This window comes from Gracilinanus agilis, chromosome 3 (genome assembly GCF_016433145.1).
Source record: "Gracilinanus agilis isolate LMUSP501 chromosome 3, AgileGrace, whole genome shotgun sequence".
NCBI lineage: Eukaryota > Metazoa > Chordata > Mammalia > Didelphimorphia > Didelphidae > Gracilinanus > Gracilinanus agilis.
In genome coordinates, this window is record NC_058132.1 from 524,233,759 (window position 1) to 524,254,015 (window position 20,257).

Consider the following 20,257-nt stretch of genomic DNA (forward strand, 5'->3'; position numbering starts at 1 on the left):
TTCTCTGTATATTTTGTTTATGAGACAAAAACAACACATGAACCTGATTTGAGGGTTCTTTAAAAGTTGTGTGATGGGACCAATATGGGTTAGAGGAGATTTTCCTACAAGGCATAGTCAAGATTTGAACCCTTCTTCCTTTTCCAAAAAAAAAAAAAAAAAAAAAAAAAAGGTTTATGTTGTGCCTCCATAGCCAGTTTCCAGCGGCCACTGATGTGGCTTACTGTTCATCAAAAACCATAAATGGTTCCACTCCCATGGGATCTGGGGCCCTTCATACTCAATGGATACCTAAGGACCACATAAGTCACCACACAGCCCTGCTTGTTGGGGATGAAGATGAAGAAAGTTTCGTCTACCAAACTTAAGTACTACAATATTTCTACTGCATATCTTTGCTATGTTAGGACTAAGTAAACCTCCTTTTGTTAACTTTTCAAAGACTCATAAATCTGTCATTTTGTCCCAACATCAAATATGAAGTAACAGAGTCCTGGCATCAGGAATACTCCTAAAAAAGGTTTAATTTACATTTAGAATTTCAGTTATTCTTAAAGTTTGGGTCTGAAGCATAAATACTGAACAACTCTAATACCCCCAGCTCACTGACTTTTGTTTCTTTAAGAGCAAGAGAATTGCTTGCCAATGAATGGAGGAATAAAAAGTTAGCTTTTATTCTTTATTCCTGCTCTCATAGCCACATTTTATATTCCCTCATGTTTTCTTCCTACCTCTTTCCCAAGCTACAGAAAGAGGAAAAGGGCAGAGGAAAACAGAATGAGTGTTGGAACACTTACTAATAACAATACCTTACATTTTGCTCATTTAACATTTTCAATTCCACAACATAGGTCATACAAAGTATTATTATCTTCATTTTACAAGGTCACATTTGAACCTTACAATAGTCTTTTAAAGTAGGAAGACAGTAAAAGTGTTACTATCTCTTTTTTATAGATAAGGAAATTGAGGTTCAAAAATCTTAATTGATTTGCCAATGTTGCAAATCTATTAAGTAGCTCAGTCAGGCCTGGACTTGACATCTGAGGCCTTGGTCTAGTGTTCTTTGGCTTTACCTAATCCAGTGACAAGCAACCAAAGAATTTTTACATTTTAACTCTCTACTAGACCTAGTAAGCAGGGTAGAGAAACAGGAGGGGTCCTCACTTGAAAAGGAAGTGGTAGAGGAAGTGAGAAAAACACATGAAGAAAACAGATAAATTGTTAACAAATTTGATACTGAATTTGGCACCTATCTTGGAATTGGGGGGATAACAGATTTAGATATATAAGGAATTTACAAGTCTCTTAATCCTATCTCCTCATTTTACACATGAGGAAACTTAAAACCCAAAGGTTAAATGACCTGTCCAAAGTCACACCAGTCATAAACAACAGAAAAAGGAACCCAATTTTTCCTTCTACACAAAGCCTCCCTCATTAGTGTTCCAAAAGCAGACAAATTAATTGTTTGGCCCTCAGAAAACATTCTCCTATTGAAGAAATATTATAATTTTTTAAGGTTTCTGATCAAGACATAAAGATCTATTTAACCTATGTTGCAGTAAAATAAAATAGTGAAAAATAGTTCTCTGTAATGCTACAAAGATTAAACAAAAGAAATATTTACATGAGAAATCTTTTATTTTCTTGAAATGTTGGCACTTAAAGAAAAATAAAAAGAAGAGACTTTAGGAAATTCTTAAGAGAACTTCAAGGGTTATCTCATAGATTGATAACAAATAGTTTATCATATCTAATTTCACTTCAAAACTTGCAGCTTTCCTACTGCCTAAGAGAAACAGAATATCACCTTTGGCACAACTCTTGGAACTGAGAAATATGATTGGGGTGGGGGGTGTCAACAAATGAAGAAGAAAAACAAGCAAGGGACAGCTATTTCCTGAAGGTGGCAATTCAGAAATTAGAAAGTTTGAGAACCGTCACCTTAATGTAATTTGGGAAGTATTGGGAAAAAAGAAGAAGGTAAAGAGAAAGGGTAAGGATGAACTTACAAAAGATTATCTAGCATGGAGTAAATTAAAAACTCCCCTCAAAAAATGTGTTTTCTCCAAGGAAGAAAGAGGGTGAATATTAGGTCAGATAGTTCCCCAAGTTGGCCTCAAAGTGGCACTATCATCCCAAAACAATTTAGTTACTGGCTTGAGCACATTCTGAATGGAAGAAAAGAATGGAGTCAAGTCACTGGAACTTTCTAAATACCAAAAATTAACAAATCAGATCGTCATTACTCTTAGAGTACCTGTATTTTGAATTTTAAGATATTTTAAAATTCTTAATTCCATTACATTAGGGCAGTTTCTAGATATTAATAACCAGCTCTATTCCCCCAACATTCCCAATCTCATTCCAGGCAAAGGTCAAACAATAACTTTAAAACTTTGTAAAGACCTAAAGGAAGCAAAAGACCCAAGAATAAATGAGGTCATTACATAGCAGCCTGGATCTTGCAGCCTCTTATATGCAAACTGAAAGCCTGTGTACCTGATGCCTTCCTATGACACTACCACACCCACCATCAAGACCAAATACATAAAATGGAACTTCAAATGCTCTTTCAGCCAAACAGTACAATTTTAGTATTGTGTATAGAATTATAAAAACAGATATTAAGAATCCAATATATTTAGGAAATGTTCATTTGAAATTGAGTTATACCCTAACATATTAACCAACTGCTTTTTATTTCAATTACCCCATGATTAAGTAAAAAGTTTGATATTTTCAAGTATTTTGTAATGTATTCAATGAAAGGACTGCAAAATTATTAAAGGAAAATTGATTGTGATAAACTGCAATATTCAAACTCTTATTTTCCATCATGATCCTATCAGTCTCTTACTAGAGTGTAATTTTCCTATGAATGTAGAAAATACATATTACATCCAATATCAAGAATATTAAAAAAGAATCCCTTTTTAAATTATCTAATAATAATCTTATATCCTGGAAAAATAAGAATAAAATTATTTTAAAGCTCAGTATGTTGATAAAATTCAGTGAATTATTAGATAGTCTAATCAGCTTTAAAAATAATAAAAGAACTTAAAAACTACTAACCCATTATTTGTTCTATAGGGATTACTTATTATTTGTTTTATTTAGTCAACCATGTCTGCTGAGAGGCATGCAAATCCCACCATAGCTAATTTAAGGACTTACCAATTTCCCTTGCAATTCTGACAGCTTCATCTGCATCCTGTAAAAGCAGGAAATGAGACTCAAAGTTAATCCCATCAGCCATTGCACAATGTCCTTAGGGCAGTCATATATTGCACTACTGTCTCCTTAGATTCATTTAATGTTCAATTTTACAACCTTCTGACCCTTTTCATTCAGAGGAATGTAAAATTAATACCATAAGTGGAATGTAAATTCTACCTCATCATTATTATATTGAGAAATTCAAAGCACTTTGAAATCAGCTGAAAGGAAGAACTACTAGAATTACTAAATGACTGAATGCACTTGCAGGAATTTAATGGCAGAATTTAGAAGTTTACAATCAATAATGATTCATAAATCGGGTCATTAAAGCTTGTCTACAGTCAGCTTGTTTCTGTCCTATCAAAAGTATTTCTAGGTCATGTTTTCTTCAATGTTGTCAGCAGGGGGAGGTGATCCACTATTCTTTGGGAGGAGCATAACATCTTAAAATTAAAAATAAAGTTTCTAACATTTATAGACATTATCTTTAATCTTAAATACAAACTATGTTTTCTTTAATTTCCTAAAACATACTCTTTCCCGATATGTTCTTTATTATTTTTAGTTGCATTTAGTCTTTGATATTCATTTCCTACCTCAATATGTGAATCACCTGGCTTCATACTATGCTGAGTAAGAAAAAATTAATCAAAAGGGGAAAAACTATAAAACACAATTCATTTCCAGTTATTTTCCACTAGGAGAGTTGTTATTCTTAAATTCAAAGACTAAAAAGCAATGGTCCTCTAAAAATTTGAAAGCCCAAAATAAACATACGCATAAGGAGATTCTCAAGTATAAAAACTATCACAAAAGGGTACCATTAATGCTACAGATAAATTTATAGTAAAGAGACAGAAACTAATGACGGTATTAACATAGATTAAATTTGGCAACTATCTTAAATAATTTAACAATTACATATATTCAAATTCATAAATATTAGACAATGTCTAAAAACCATTGGCTGGCAATTTTGGAAGCTGACAAGAAAATTAAATGGAAACCTGATCTTTTTAAACTATTTCTTTGAAAACAACTACATCAAAATTTTATTTTATTTTACTTTTTAAAACACAAGAAAATGGTTATATCTGGTTCATTCATGTCTAAGAATAAAACAAAATCCTCTTTAAAAGTCTTCAGTACCTAATAACAGCCACTAAAGAATAAGGAGGCTGGCAGGGGAAGTTGTCAGAAAATTTAATTTCCTTTCATTAGCTAGTCTGCTCCACAAATAGGTGCTTGTTAAGTTCAAAGCAGTCCTGAAATCAACATCAGTTTTAAGTCTTTTTACTCCAAACAGTCAGGTCTGCTAATGAGATTTTCCAAATAACAATTGTTTTCCAGTCAGAGATAAATCCACACACACACACACACACATATGTGTGTGTGTCTTTCTCTGTCTCTCTCTCTCTCCCTTCCCCCAAAACCACCTACCTTACCCTCCAAAAAAAAAATCAAGGTTTACTGTTTTATTACACCTTAAGGTTTTTCCCTAACCAGGCACCCTCCAAAATTTAGCTGGAAGGGATAAAAATGCATGAAAAGGGTCATTTAAGAATGTTAGTGGTTTCTACACATTGAGTTTGAAGGTTCTTTGTTCCTGCCAGTGACAGTTATGCGAGAATACTTCCCCTTAATAGCCTCTCTGTCAGGAAGTGTTAAACCTGCCAAATGCAGACAATTAGAGCCTCTAGAACAAAATGCAGGAAGAGTGATGAAGAGCCAGGATTGTAAGCCAAGAAGGAAACTTTTACATTTCTTTTCTCTTGCAAATTAATGGTATATTTGCAAAACAGAATTCAAGAAAGTAAGAAAAAAGAAATTAGAAATTTTTTAAAAATTTGTCACCTTAAGAGAAATAACTGGCACTAAGTATTTACAGACAAACCATATGGGATAATTTATAATTGTCTTCTAAAAGAAATATAAATTTATAAGTAGCCCTACAAAACATAACTTCTAAAATATCTTATTTGTCACAAGGAACAACACCTAGAACACAAAACTTTCTATTGACAAATATCTTCAAAACATTGAAATTAATGTTCTTCTAAAATAATACTAAAAATTTTAGATGAATTTGAAATTTTAGTTTTAGATAATCTTATATAATGGCTTAATTACAATGCCCCCAAATATTCTAGTTTATTCTGACTTGCAAAGAAAATAAAATTTAGTAGTTTACAAATATTGTTATTTTCAGAATATGCTGGTTACTCTTGTTATTTGGGTGAAAAAGTAACATTACCTTCTAAATGAAATGACATTACTGCCAGTTTTTTCACTGCACTCCAGCCTTACAAGATTAATAATGGAAATTTATATAGCTTTAAAAATTATGTAATTGGTGTTTGCCAAATAATTAAATGAATATTGATCATAAACAAAACAAGATAAGCTGTACATAAACAAAGCATTTGACCAAGTCAAGAGATTATTGGAAACAAAGTTAAGTAATGGAGGAACCAGGGCCAGATAACAGTAGAATGATCAATAACCAAAGTGTAGTCACTTTGTTTGGATTATAGTATGATAATAGAAATATAAAAAAAATAAGGGAACTATACAAGATATATGAAATGGATTGTAGTATGGATTATAGTATGATATTAGAAATATAAAGATTGTAGTATGATATTAGAAATTGGATTATAGTATGAATTTATAGTGTGATATTATAGTATATTAGTATGGATTATAGTATGATATTAGAAATATAAAGAAAATAAGGGAACTATACAAGATATGAAAAAGAAAAATAAGAACAATACATACTATGATTACATTAAAAATAATACCCCAAAATCAAGGGAAATAAGTATCAAAGTAAAACAAATCCAAAGAGAAAGCAAAAGTAGATGTTTATATTACCACATACCTATAATTTATTCATTTTAAGCACATTTTAAACAATGTGGAGTTTGTGGTTTAGCACACAATGTTTTAATGTATTTGTTTATTTAAATGTCTTTTGCTGAATAAAAACAACTCTGAGATACTACCTCACCCCTAGCAGATTGGCCAATATGACAGTAAAGGAAAATAATAAATGTTGGAGGGGATGTGGCAAAATAGGAACACTAATACCCTGCTGGTGGAGCTGTGAATTGATCCAATTATTCTGGAAGGCAATTTGGAATTATGTCCAAAGGGCTTTAAAAGAATGCCTACCCATTGATCTAGTCAGACCTCTACTAGGTTTGTACCCTAATAAGAAATAATAAGGTAAAAGACTTGTACATAAATATTTATAGCCACACTTTTCATAGTGGCAAAAAATTGGAAAATGAGGTGGTATCCATTGTTTGGGGAATGGCTGAACAATTTGTGGTATCTGAGGGTGCTGGAATACTTTTGTGATAAAAGGAATGATGAACTGGAGGAACTCCATGTGATCTGGAATGACCTCCAGAAACTGATGCAGAGCAAAAGGAGCAGACCGGGAGAATGTTGTATGCAGACACTGATATATCATGGCACATCTGAATGTAATAAACTTTTCTACTAGCAGCAATGAAATTACTCAAGATAATTCTGAGGGATTTATGAAAAAGAATGGTATCCACAACCAGAGAAAAAACTGTGGGAGTAAAAACACAGAAGAAAAACATATAATTGATCACATGTTTCAATGGGCATATGATTGGGGATTTAGGCTTTAAATGATCACTCTATTGCAAATATTAATAATATAGAAATAGGTTTTGAACAATGATACATGTATAACCCAGTAGAATTGTTTGTCAATTCTGGGATGGGGGAAGGAAAAGAGGAGGGAAAGAACATAAATAATGGAATCATGGTTATTAAATATATAATAAAAAAATTACAAGTTTCAAGAAATTCCTACCAGGTTAGAACACTGGGTCAAACTTAATAAAATGAAATCTGACATGAGTTATTATAAACTTTTATGTTTGTTTGTTTGTTTTTTTAAATCATTTTCACTTGTATGAAGCAGCAAGAAGTGGCAAGAAACAAAAAAAGATGAATATTTTGGTGAACAGCAAGAAGAAAAATTGATATGATATAATGATTTAATATATATGATATATGATTTAATGGTTACATCAGAGGTAGAAAATACGAGACTTGAGTGTCTTGTGAGAGAAGAAGTCAATTATAAGGATTAAAAGATTTCTAACTGCCGGGACATTAGAGATCCTATAGTCCATAAGGGAAGGGATATATTTAAGGAAAGATGCATTTGGCTTTAGATATGATGAATTTGAGGAGACGGGACATCTATGTAGATAGGTTATTTCAAATCACAGGTCTGGTAAGAAGTAAGGTACATTGATTTAAATCTGAGAGAAATCTACACAGAGATGTTTATATGAGGCTATGGCAGTAGATGAGATTAACAAAAGAGATAATAAAGAGAGAAAAAATGGTTTAAAAAAAGGATCAAAGAACAAGTGTTTAAAGTATTAGAGAAGAGGATATGCAAATCATGCATTCAGCCACTCCACACAAATTTAATAATCATCCAATGTGTCAAAACCTGAGATATCAAGGAAGAAGACAGAAAAAGAACCACTGAATTTAGTGATATGAACAAATGTGTACTGAACTATTATAATAGAGTGGTGGCCAGAGTGCCCAATAGCAAGGGTTTCAGAAGTGAATGGGTTTTTACTTAGAAAATCTAGAGAGTCAACTAAAATTAATTGAAACAATCATTTCCCCAACTTGAATGATATAAAATAAATCTACACAAATAATCAGTATTTCAGACTAAAGATTAAGAAAATCCACCAAAAAAAAGAAACAGAAATTTCATTCAAAAATGATTGCAGTCTTTAGAAAATATTTGAGAATCTTCCTACCAAGACAAAAACAAAAACTATATGAAGACAATTACAAAAAATAAGATTTATTTAGAGAAATAAGAACAAACCTAAAAAATTGAGCAAATATTTGCTCATAATTAACTAAATTAAGTAGAGTCAATAAAATAAAAATACTATTACCTTCCTTTCTTTCTTCCCTTTTTTCTTCCTCCCTCCTTTCCTTCCTTTCTCTTTCTCCCTCACTCCTTTCCTTCCTTCCCTTATACTTTTTTTTATTTTTTTAATTCACCAATTACATGTATTGACAACTTTCCACAGAAGTTTTCCCAAGTTATATGATCAAACGTATCTCTTTCGCTCCCTTCCCTTCCCTCTTCCAGTGCTTCCCGGTGATTCAATCTGGGTTACACATATATTATTATATAAAGCATATTTCCATATTGTTCATGTTTTAAGTGAGTAATCTTATAAAACCAAAACACAAACTCAAATAAACAACTGAAAAATTGTATGTTTTCATCTGCATCTTGACTCCAAGAATTCTTTCTCCAGAAGCAAAGAGCATTCTTTGTCACAAATCCCTCAGAATTGTCCTGGGTCATTTTATTGCCAATAATAACTAAGTCTATCACAGATTGTAGAAATATTACTTACTGTATACAATGTTTTCCTGGTTCTATTTATTTCATTCTGCATCAGTCTATGAAGGTCTTTTCAGCTTTTTCTGAAATCATCATATTCATCATTTCTTACAGCTCTGTAGTATTCCATTACCATAACATACCACAATGTGTTCAACCATTACTCAAGTCATGGACATCTCTTTAATTTCCAATTCTTTGCCACCACAAAAAGAGCAGCTATAAATATTTTTCTACAAGTAGAACCTTTCCCCTTTTTTTGGATCTCTTGGAAATAGAAACCAAACAGTAGTATTACTGAATGAAAACAGTCTTTCTTATAGAAATAAAAATATTTTTTAACTTTCTTCTTGTTTGAATCATTCATTGGCTTTAACACCCACCTGAAGGTATTGGGCTACTGACCCCTCTATAAAAGAAGTCTTCACTTTGTCCATCCTCAGAATAGCCTAAAATCTACCCAGGGGATTCCATTCCAATCACTATTTCATTCAAAAGGAAGCACTTCCTTTTGCTATTTATAAGAGAATTACTCTCTTCTATTAAAAAGATATTCTTCGGGGCAGCTGGGTAGCTCAGTGGATTGAGAGCCAGTCCTAGAGACAGGAGGTCCTAGATTCAAATCTGACCTTAGATACTTCCCAGCTGTGTGACCCTGGGCAAGTCACTTGACCCCCATTGCCTACCCTTACCAATCTTCCACCTATAAGTCAATACACAGAAGTTAAGGGTTTAAAATTAAAAAAAAAAAAAGATATTCTTCGTATTGATCTCTGGAAAATTCCTCTTGACAATCAGAAAAGAGAAGTCTAGAAAAGATACTACTTCAAAACTCTATTTTTATACATTATTATCTTTTCTTCATGACTCCAGTAAATATCATCTAAGACTGTCTTGGGCCAGACAGACAAGACAAAGGATATCAAGTAATTATGCCACCTCAGCCATCTTCCTAAGCAGAAATGGTTTGGTTTTAAATTCTTGTTAAACTACATAAAAATTTTTTAATGTTGGACTTGTACTTAACAATGCAAAATGCAGTATTACTATTATTTCTTCAACAAGGTTGATAAAATCTCCAGGATTATCTTCTAAAACCACAAAAAATAATAAATCCATCTGGAAAATTAAAAGTTCAAGAATCTGAGAATAAATAATGGAGGGGTAAAGGAAAAAGGTAAAGGCTAGAACCTAACTAGACCAGATCTAAACCTATTCTATAAAATGGTAATCATCAAAACAATTCAATAATGGTTAAAAACTGAGGTACTATTCAATGGAAATGATTAAATATTAACATAAAAGAAAAAATATTGTAATCTAGTGCTCAATGAATCAAAAACCCATGGTTGCCTAGCATTTGGACACTATACCAATGACAACCATCATCATCCCATCCACTCACTAAGATTATGGAAGGTAAAGTCTCCAAACAACTTATACTAATATTTGGCAACTTTTTACCTCCTTTACCCTAATCGCTGGGATATAGTGTCACAATTGTCTAATATTAACTCCCCCACTCTCTTGTCTCTCAAATCCATTTCCTAATACTTTTTCTTCCCATTCCTTTCTTATCCATTGTGTCCTATAGAAAACCTGCTTGATCATTAAATGGTCTTGATCTCTCTGTCATATTCTTTTCAACATCTTCTGGTAACTGAAACTAGGGCTTTCTGGAAGACAATGCATGCCAGGCCCCCTCTCTTCAGTACTGGATATTCTCCTATCAATGGCCCCCAAAACACAGTATTCTGGGAAGCAAAAGAGTGAGCTAATAAATTAGTGTTAAATTAGTCACATGTTCTGAGCATAGGAGCAAAAGAATGACAATAAGTATACATCAGTATAGAGACTTTAAAGGGAAATATTTGCAGCTGTTAAATACCATGAATTTTAATGCTTTAGCTTGTTTTATTTGTGAACTTCATAAAAGATCTTGCTATATAAGAAGTCAGTGATGTATCACTAGAGCAGAGATGGGCAAACTACAGCCTGTGGACCAGATGTGGCCCTCTGAAATGTTTTATCCAGCTATGGGACATTATTCCAAATCTGACGAATACAATGAGTAGGATACAATACAATGAAACTTCAGAAGAGTTGCTTTAGAAACAGACTGACAGATGAGCATTTCCTTTCCTTTGACCCCCTCTTTAAAAAGTTTGCCCATCACTGTTTTAGAGTACCATAAGACTATATAAAAAAAGGGTTCTCCACATTCATGTAGGTTAAGACCTTATACAAGAGCCATATACATAAAAATAGACCAGGTTTAATCTTTTTTCTCACCTCCTTCAACCAATAATGAAGGTGCCCAAAGTTTCAGAAACAGAGGCACTATAGTGGTTCAAAAGTAGAGGCTAGCTTAAGGATAGAAGTATAGAGACCAGGGGCAGGTAGGTGGTTCAGTGGTATAAAAGCCAGGCCTAGAGACAGGAGGAGGTCCTAAGTTCAAATATGGACTCAGACACTTCCTAGATGTGTGATATGGGGCAAATCACTTAACCCCATTGCCTAGCCCTTACTGCTCTTCTGCCTTGAAACTAATACCTAGTCTTAATTCCAAGACAGAAGGTAAGGATTTAAAAAAAAATTATAGAAACCAAACACCAGTTCTGGTCTTACCAGTCTACACAACAGGTAGGGTATCAAATACTGATGTGTGTTATCAAAAAAGTGGGTAATCTAGGCAGATGTCAGGCAATTTGGGTAGTGAGGAGGGATAAAAGGAGATGAGGTGATTGGAGGTGGAATGAAGATGATAGCTGAGTGTAGGGAAGGGATGAATGAGGTGGTATATAGGAAGGTAAGGGAATGACAGGGAGTATACAGGAGGGCAGCTTAAACAGGCTTATTCACCAAGGCTAGAGACAGAGGACATTGGGGAGATAGGCTGAACCCTTCAAGCAGGGAAAGTATCTCTAAGGTATAGGGGAATTGGGCCAGTCAGAAATGTTTTATATCTGGCTGGTGGACTTCTCTTGCAAATTTCTAAGTCCCTTGGGGGAGGAGACAAAAGGGCTCCTCCCTGCCAGTGAAACTGATGGCTACAGGAAGGCTCAGGTAGGTACTTCCTGCCAAGATGGATACCTGCAGTTCCCTCAAAAAATAAAAAGAAAATAATTATTTCCCTCTTCAGCCCTTGCTTTAATCTTCGATACAATGATTCACCAGAGGATTTGAGTAGGTAACAAAGGGGATTTATTAATGTTAGGGATAATCAGAAGGAGAGAGGGGTTTAGGGTTTTATAACAGCCACTAGGGAGAAAGCTGATGGTGGGGGAAAGGTAACAGGAGGGAGTTATACTGAGAGAGCCTATTCTTCCAGTCCGGAAGATTTGACTGCCTTAAAGTAAAGTATTTATCAAATCACTAAATTGGGGTTAAGTTGTTTAGGATGCCCTACTTGCCTACAGAATCTAAACCCACTATGTCCAATCACCAAGCCACCCTTCCTCCCAGGGTCCAAAGAGAAATTCAGGGGAAATAGCAGGAATGTAATGGAGAGATCAGGGAGAGGTCCACAGAAATTAGTACAAATTTCCCCAAGACAAAATAAGTCCAGGCCAATGCCGAAGCCAAAAGGCCAAAGCCAAGCCGAAAAGTCGAAGCCAACAAGCTAAGCCCAAGTCCAAAAAGCAGAAGCCCCCAGGCAGTGAGAGCCAGAAGGCAAAAGCCCCATCAGTTGACCTTCAGCCCTATTTATAGCCTCAGGCTCCAACTAACTTTCTGAAGATTCTAAGACCTCCAACTGCCTTTCTGTGACAGTTTGAAATTGCAGAAACAAAAAGGCTTCTGCTAGCAATCTTGCATTACATGTGTGACTATAAGAGTTCAGGAAATATACTGGCTAAAGAAAGGGGGAACCAAAAAAGACATGCCTCATCTGGTTTTATCATCTATTTTTCTGATCCTTGTTCAGTGAACTACCCAAGATCATTCTCTGTACTTTCTCAAGAAATTAGTATCAGGTTCAGTCCTTCTCTCCCAGGAGAAACCTTCATACATGGGAACTTCAACCTACACAATGAAGGGCATTTAAAACAACTATGCCTTACACTTGCTAAAACTAAACTTCATCCTCATGACAATCTTTAGTATTTGAAATCAATCCATCTTAACAGTCTAGCATTCATTTCTAATTTCATTTTGTTTTCATCATAATCTTGACTGGACTGCTTACTGGACATTTCAAACTGACTGTTTCATAGATTTTTCAACCATAATATATCCCCAAAAGAACTTGTCTTTCCCCCAAAACTGACACCATTCTATACCACCCCCACAATTTACTTATTTCTGTCTAGAAATCTAACAATCTACCAATAACAGATATGCAACTATATAATCTTAAACTCATTATTCTTCCTCATACCATATATCCAGTCAGATGTTGTTTCTATTTTGTTTGTTGTAATAATTGTGTATATTTTGAATCTGTTCATATAAGTTTTCCCATGATTCCCTATATTCCTCATATTAATCAACAAAAACAAATATTTTTCAAGTACCTACTCTGTGCCAGACTTTGCTAGGGACTGAGGAAACAAATATAAAAAAAGAAATAATCTCACTTCTCCAGGAGTCAAGTATGTCTTTCTGAGAATATGTATACATATACAGTGATCCCTCACTTATCGTGGCAATTACATTCCAAAGACCCTTGAGATAGGTGAAAATCCACAAAGTAGCAGCATTATATTTATTTTATTATTAATATATATTTTAAAGCTTTATAAATCCTTCTCACTCTCCTATAAACCTTTTCACATGCTTATTAACCTTTCCCATACTCTTATAAACAGAGTCAATCAGCGCTCAGGTTACAAAACACAGAACTGTGATTATTCCATCAGCCAATAGTGTGCCATGTACAATCTCATGTTGTCAAGCTTATGCTACCATAGTGGCGCACTGCATTTCCATTGTGTACAGTACAGTATTCATCCACAAAATTCCACGATATAGCAAAAACCCTGTGATACATAATTAGATTTTTTTCAAAAACCCATGATAAAATGAAGCCACGATAAGTGAACTGTGATATAGTGAGGAATGACTATATACATACATCTGCGTATGTGCATACATATATTCTTTATATTTATAACATATATATATTAAAAGAAGTGGGTTTGATCACTTCAAATGGGGGTAAGTTTCAAAGTCCGGTGTCTCTGTCTGTCTCAGGCTAATAGGCCAAAATGGCTGCCTTCAGCCCTGGATATCTCAATAATGCAATCTGACTGCAATGTAAAGTTGTCAAAAGGGTTTTATATATTAAATATATTAAATATATATTAAATAAACAAAAAAAGGGAATGCGAAGGAGGGCCAAGGAATTTCCCTAGCACTAAAACTTCTAATGCTCCTCCCACTAACTAAAAGGTCCACATGGACCTGCCTTCTGTGACTTGCTGCTATCTGCCACGCTAACCTCTCTGAACTATACACCAAAATCCCTAATATTCCCTGACTAAAACCACTCCAAAACAGGTTTCGGAAAAGGTTGAATATTTCAGATCCGCTGGATAAAGGTTGGTGACCAGATGGCAGTGTCACCATGGCTTACAGGCAAATGCCTGCAGGTTTCTTGGAAATACAGACAGATAACAGTTTTGGTTAAGGCTGGCTTTCTTCTCAGGAACACAAAGGTGGCTTATAAACCAATTAGGAATAAAAAGCAGGAGCAGAGGGAGAGATAAGTCCAGAAGCTAGAAAACTGGTCCAATGGCTCACCACTCCACTCAGAGCTAGTCAATTAACTTCTAGTCAGTTATCCCTCAAAGTTCTGAAGGAAAACAGCCAGTAACTTCCTGCTTCAGGCTTCAAGCCCTCTCTTTACCCTGTTCTCACATTCCTCTGGAACCCTCTTCTTGAAGGAAAAATATTCCTTTTCATTACATCTATCTTTTCCAACTCACCTTACTCTTTTCCCATTCTAAAAGTATGTCTATATCCGTACACATATACATATATAGAAAAATATAAAGTGAATAAATATAAATATATACAAAGTGATTAAACACAAGGTAGGATGGGAGGTAATCATTGGGTATCTACTATTTCCAATTCCTTGCTACTACAAAAATTGATACTAATTGGTGTAAAGTGGATATTTATTTTTACTTTTGACTTCTTTAAATATATCTCTGGATCAAAGAGAATAAGTAAGCAAATATATTCTTAAACACTTGTTGGTGATCTCTAGCCAAGAGAATCTTGTTTCTGTATCTTAAGCCAAAATCAAGAAATTCAAATCTCATTTTTAGACAATTTTCTTAGCCAACTGCTCATTTCCCAGATCAGTTTTTTCTTCTACCTCACATTGTAATTAATTGGGGGGGGGGACCCTAAAGAAAATACCACCTGTGCCTCATGGTCTTCATTTCTTGCTCAAAATTTTCATCTTCAGCAATACTTTCTCAGTTCTTTCTTATATCATCTATGCAGATATGAACAGAGATAGTAGGTAATGTTTTTTACAAACTTTGAAGAATTTTCTGACATTGTCAGAAGCCTTGGAAATTATTGCTATTAAAGTGACCAAAAAAACTGCCTTGATAACTCTAACTCACAAAACACCTTAATTCTCTTCTTTCTATGCTGTCATTCAATTGTTCAATCATGTCAAATTCTTTGTGACCAATGAACCATAGCATGCCAGGACTTTCTAGCCTCATTATCTCCCCAAGACTGTCCAAGTTCATGTTCTTTGTTTCCATGACACTATCCATCCATCTCATCTTCTGTATCCCCTTTTACCTTCAATCTTTCCCAAAGTATTTAAACTTCAGTTTCAGGGTTTGACCTTCCAGTGAATAGTCTGAATTAATTTCTTTAAGTATTGATTGACTTATGTGTCTCCTGTCCAAGGGACTCTAAAAAGTCTTCTCCAGCATTAAAAATTGTCAGTTTTGTAGCACTCAGCTTTCCCTATAGTCCAACTCTCACAACCATACAATACTACTAAAAAAAACATAGCTTTTACTCTACTTTTTCAAAAGGTGATATCTCTGATTTTTAGCTTGCTGTCCAGATTTTCCATAACTTTATTTCCAAGAAGTTAGTGTCTTTTAGTTTCAAAGATGCTGTCACCCCTGGCAGTGATATTAAGAGACCAGAAATATAAAATCTGACACTGCTTTCACTTCTTCTCCCTCTATTTGTCATGGAGTAATGGGACCAGTTGTCAAGATCTTAGCTTTCTGGCTGTTAAGCTTCCAGCCAGTTTTTAATACTCTTTTCTTTCATCTTCATCGAGAGGCTTCTTAAATCTTCTTTACTTCTTGCCATGTCCTATGATATATCCTTCATGCTATTCTCCATACTGAATGAGATTTTACGAATTATTTTTCAAACTGCTTGTATTTACAGCTCACCTCTTAATCATTTTTGCAACCACTTTTCATCTCAACAACTTGACAGAAAAAAAAACCATCACACTTCTTATTCCTTCTTTTGTTAATTTGCTTTATTTAACTTTTCTTTCTTACTGGGTCTTACCAACCCATCTCCCCTTTTGCCCTCTTCAAGAGTATACTTCCCTTCAAACATATGCTGAATACTTTATTTTGTGAAAATATAGTATCATTATTAATTTCTCATCAATCATATCTCTGCTAAGAAGTAGGAAACATACTTTATCATTCTTTTTATCATTAAGATTGGGTCTTCCTTCAGACTGAACTCTTTTACTTCTATTCATATTTTTCATTTTTAGTTCTTCCTCATATTCTCCAAATTTTATTTTATTTTATTTTTAATTTAAAACCCTTACCTTCCATCTTGGAATCAATACTTTGTATTGGCTCCAAGGCAGACGAGTGGTAAGGGCTAGGCAATGGTGGTCAAGTGACTTTCCCAGGGTCACACAATTGGGAAATGTCTAAAGCCAGATTTGAACCTAGGACCTCCCATCTCTAGGTCTGGCTATCAATCCACTCAGCTACCCAGCTGCCCCCATATTCTCCAAATTTTAATCTTGATTCATCTTTACAAAACCATAACCTTGTAATAGCTTTTATAATTTCATTCTATTATTTAACTCAAATCACTTTTTTCCCCTGCTCCTTCTCCCCAATGTGAGTCAGATAAAAATCTGGATTTCAAGACTGATTTCTTTCAACTTTTCTTTAACTTCAAATTTCTCCAATAAAAATTAAATCATTTTCTTCTTTATAAATCCAAAATCCTTAAAATCACTTTTACAATCTTCAACTCCTAATTCAGTTGAATTAGTTCCTCTTCTTTCCTCTATTTTCTAATATAAAAACCAGAAAATTGATCAATCAATATCAATTTATCAATAGATTAAGAACCTACTTATGTGACAGGCACTAAGCTAAGAGTTGGGGATATGAAAAGAGACAAAAGATGTTTCTTGCCCTAAAGGAGGTCATGATCTAACAGGAGAGACAACACATAAAAAATATGTGTGAAGCATAAATAGGAAAATAAATAGCAAAAGATAAATAAGACAAAATTAACAGAGGAAAGGCACTAAAATTAAGAAGGGTGGCAGAGAAGTTCATGTTGAAGGTAGAAGTTTATTTGGAATTTAAAAGGAAGCCAAGAAGGTCAGCGGTGAAAGCTGAGGAGGGAGAATATTACTGGCATGGGGAAGAGCCAGTGAAAATTCCCAGAGCCAAAAAATGGAGTGTCTTATTCATGAATAGGCAGGAATTCTGTGTCCCTGGATCAAAGAGTATGAATTGTGGTGTAAGATATAAGACTGGATAGGTAAGGGCTAAGTTATGAAAAGCTTTGAATGCTAAACAGATCATTCTATATTTGATACTAGAGGCAATGGGAAGCCACTGGATTTTAATAAAGGGATTGGGAGATATGGAAATGGCATGATCAGACCTGAATTTTAGGAAAAAATCATTATGGCAGCTGAATGGATGATAGAGTGGGAAGAGATTTAAGGTGGGCAATCAAGGTAATGAGGGGGCTACAATAGAGGACAAAAGGGGACATATTTGAGACATGTTACATATGGAGGGCAAGAGACAGAAGTGTCAAACTGCAAACTTAAGGGACAGGGGATAGAATTACTCTGTAAAGTAATAAAGATGCTAGGGGGTGTAATTTAAGAGGAACGATAATAAGTTCCATTCTGGAAATAGTGAGTTTAGACTAATGGACATCCAGTTTAAAATATTTAAAAGGCAATTGGAGATACAAGATTAGAGATCTCAGGAGAGTCTGGGGTAGGATAGTGTAAGGGTTATACAGTAGGAGTTTGTCAAAAGTGAGGAGAGCAGTTGAATAAAACACTTAGTTTAATTTGAGAAGTACAGATAGAAAATAGAAAGAAAGAAAGAGAGATTATTTTTCTAATACCCTATGACTATATCTAAATTCCTAATACTAACTAAAATTTCTAAAACCCTACTTCTAACTAATCTGAGGACAGGTTCTTCTTGCCTGGCCAAACCAGGCCTATCTAACCTACACTATCTAAAATTGATTCACTAACTGCCTTTCTTACACTAATAAATAAACAACCACCATCCACAACCTCCTTAAATAAGGTTTTATCCTCCAACTGTCAATAGTAAACTGCCAGTAGACCCTTGCCTCAGATAGACCTCCTCCTCTCTCGAGATCCAAAGGCAAAAGACCCCAACTGCTAACTGCCAGTAGGAGAGACAGAAACAGTCCTCAGGTTCTCAAGAGATCCTGAGGCAAAAGACCTAACTGCCAATTTATTCCTTCCTTATCTCTCCCCTAATCTCCTTGGTAATGAATCTTCAGCTCTTGCTCACTGACCCTTGTCAATTCTGCTCTACTTAGAAATCCTGTACTCTTGTCTCTTAAAGAGACAGAGGGAGAGATTAAGAAAATCCTATTAACAATAGGTAGATATAAAAATCATCAGCACATGGGAGGGAAAAGAAAAGAAGACCCAGGAGATAACCCTGAGGAATATCGACAATTAGGAGAGGATTCAGCAAAGGAAACTAAGGTGGAACAGTAAAGACAGATAGGTGAACAAGTAGAGAGTACTGCTCTTAAAACAGAGAGAAGAGAGTATCAAAAAAGGAGAGAATAATCAACAATGTCAAATGCTACTTAAGAGGGTTCAAGCAGAATGAGGATTGAGAAAAGGATTTTATTCTAGTTCCCTCTCTTTTGGTCCCCTACCTCCAAAATGAAGGGGAATATAATGATGGGAGACCTAGAAATATGTTAGAACAAAACAATTTTAGATTAAAGATTAATGAATCATTTTTAAATGCCTAGAAGAGAATAGAAAGCCACATAGAATGATAACAGAAGAGATTTTAATGTTACATGGTAAATTTATTATTTTTTAAAAGGCAAGCTATACATAATAGGTTCACAATTTCATGTACAATTATTTTTCTGTCTTATCATGTAGGTAGAAATGCCAGTTTCATTTGGTGTTTATTAAATTCAGAACTTTCTAAAAAGAACAACTCAGAGCTTTATTTCAAAAATTATTAAAACTAAAATACTCTGTCCACTGGTAGGAAAATAGTTATATACCCAGGTCAAAGTCAAATAGAAAGAATATGTGAGAAAATATTTTTAGAAGCATTTTTGTAGAAAAGACACAGAGAAATCAACAAAGCCAAGAGAAAGGAAGTATGATGACTATTTTTGTAAATAAATATAAAACTAAAAGACAAAAAAAACACCTCAGGTCAGAGTCAAGGAACAATGCTGAGACTATGCCATTGAACTTAAAAAATATACTCTTCTTTTATCAGAAAATTTTTAAAGTACAAAGCAACATGTGATAAAGTCCTAAACACATTTAAGATGGTTTGACTTAACTGTTATGTTAGGAGGATATTCTGAAATATTGTTTCAACATGTGATGGAAAGTCTGCATCAAAGGAAAACATATTAGTAAAGAGGACAGAGATGAGGAAAAAAGAAGCTTCGTTCAAACCTGGAACACAATATTTTCAGAGATCTTGGTATGCTAAAAATAAATCACTGTGAGTGAAAAATTCTCTACCCTCTTATATGAGGATTAGATTTTTTTTTTTAATAAAATCCTTACCATTCTTCTGCCTTGGAGCCAATTGGCTCCAAGGCAGAAGAGTGGTAAGGGCTAGACAATGGGGGTCATGTGACTTGCCCAGGGTCACACATCTGGGAAGTGTCTGAGGCCAAATTTGAACCTAGGACCTCCTGTCTCTAGGCCTGGCTCTCAATGCACTGAGCTACCCAGCTGCCCCCAGGATAAGATTTTAATGTTAGTAGTAGTATTAAGTTAATTATAAATTGTAATTCTAAGATAGATAACTAATGTGAACATAAGTGATGATTTTAGTAGGCTTTTGTAATTGTTTTAGCATAAATATTAAGGTTTTGAATTAAGTAAATAATAGCTTTAGCATAGGTAATCATTGTTAGTATAGGCCTCAGTTGTGGGCCTTAGCCTTCAAAATTGCTATATCATGCATCCTCAGCAATTATGTATGTATGTAGATCCAGTATCACTAGGTCTGAATGTGGGTTCAAAGCCTGGTACCACCCAAAACCACCTACTCTTATCTTTTGCATCACTAGTCCAGGCTCCCCTGCTCCCCCCCCACCTCCCCC

At 34.5% G+C, this 20,257-nt stretch overlaps 1 protein-coding gene across 1 annotated transcript in view; it reads right to left on the bottom strand.

The window, feature by feature from the left end:
- The window catches only part of PCCA (propionyl-CoA carboxylase subunit alpha), a 618,789-nt gene that overhangs the window by 393,635 nt on the left and 204,897 nt on the right, over positions 1-20,257 (bottom strand). The window contains exon 7 of the mRNA XM_044669343.1: positions 3,184-3,220. Within this exon, the coding sequence (XP_044525278.1) occupies positions 3,184-3,220 (37 nt within the window). The remainder of the gene's footprint in view (positions 1-3,183; positions 3,221-20,257) is intronic.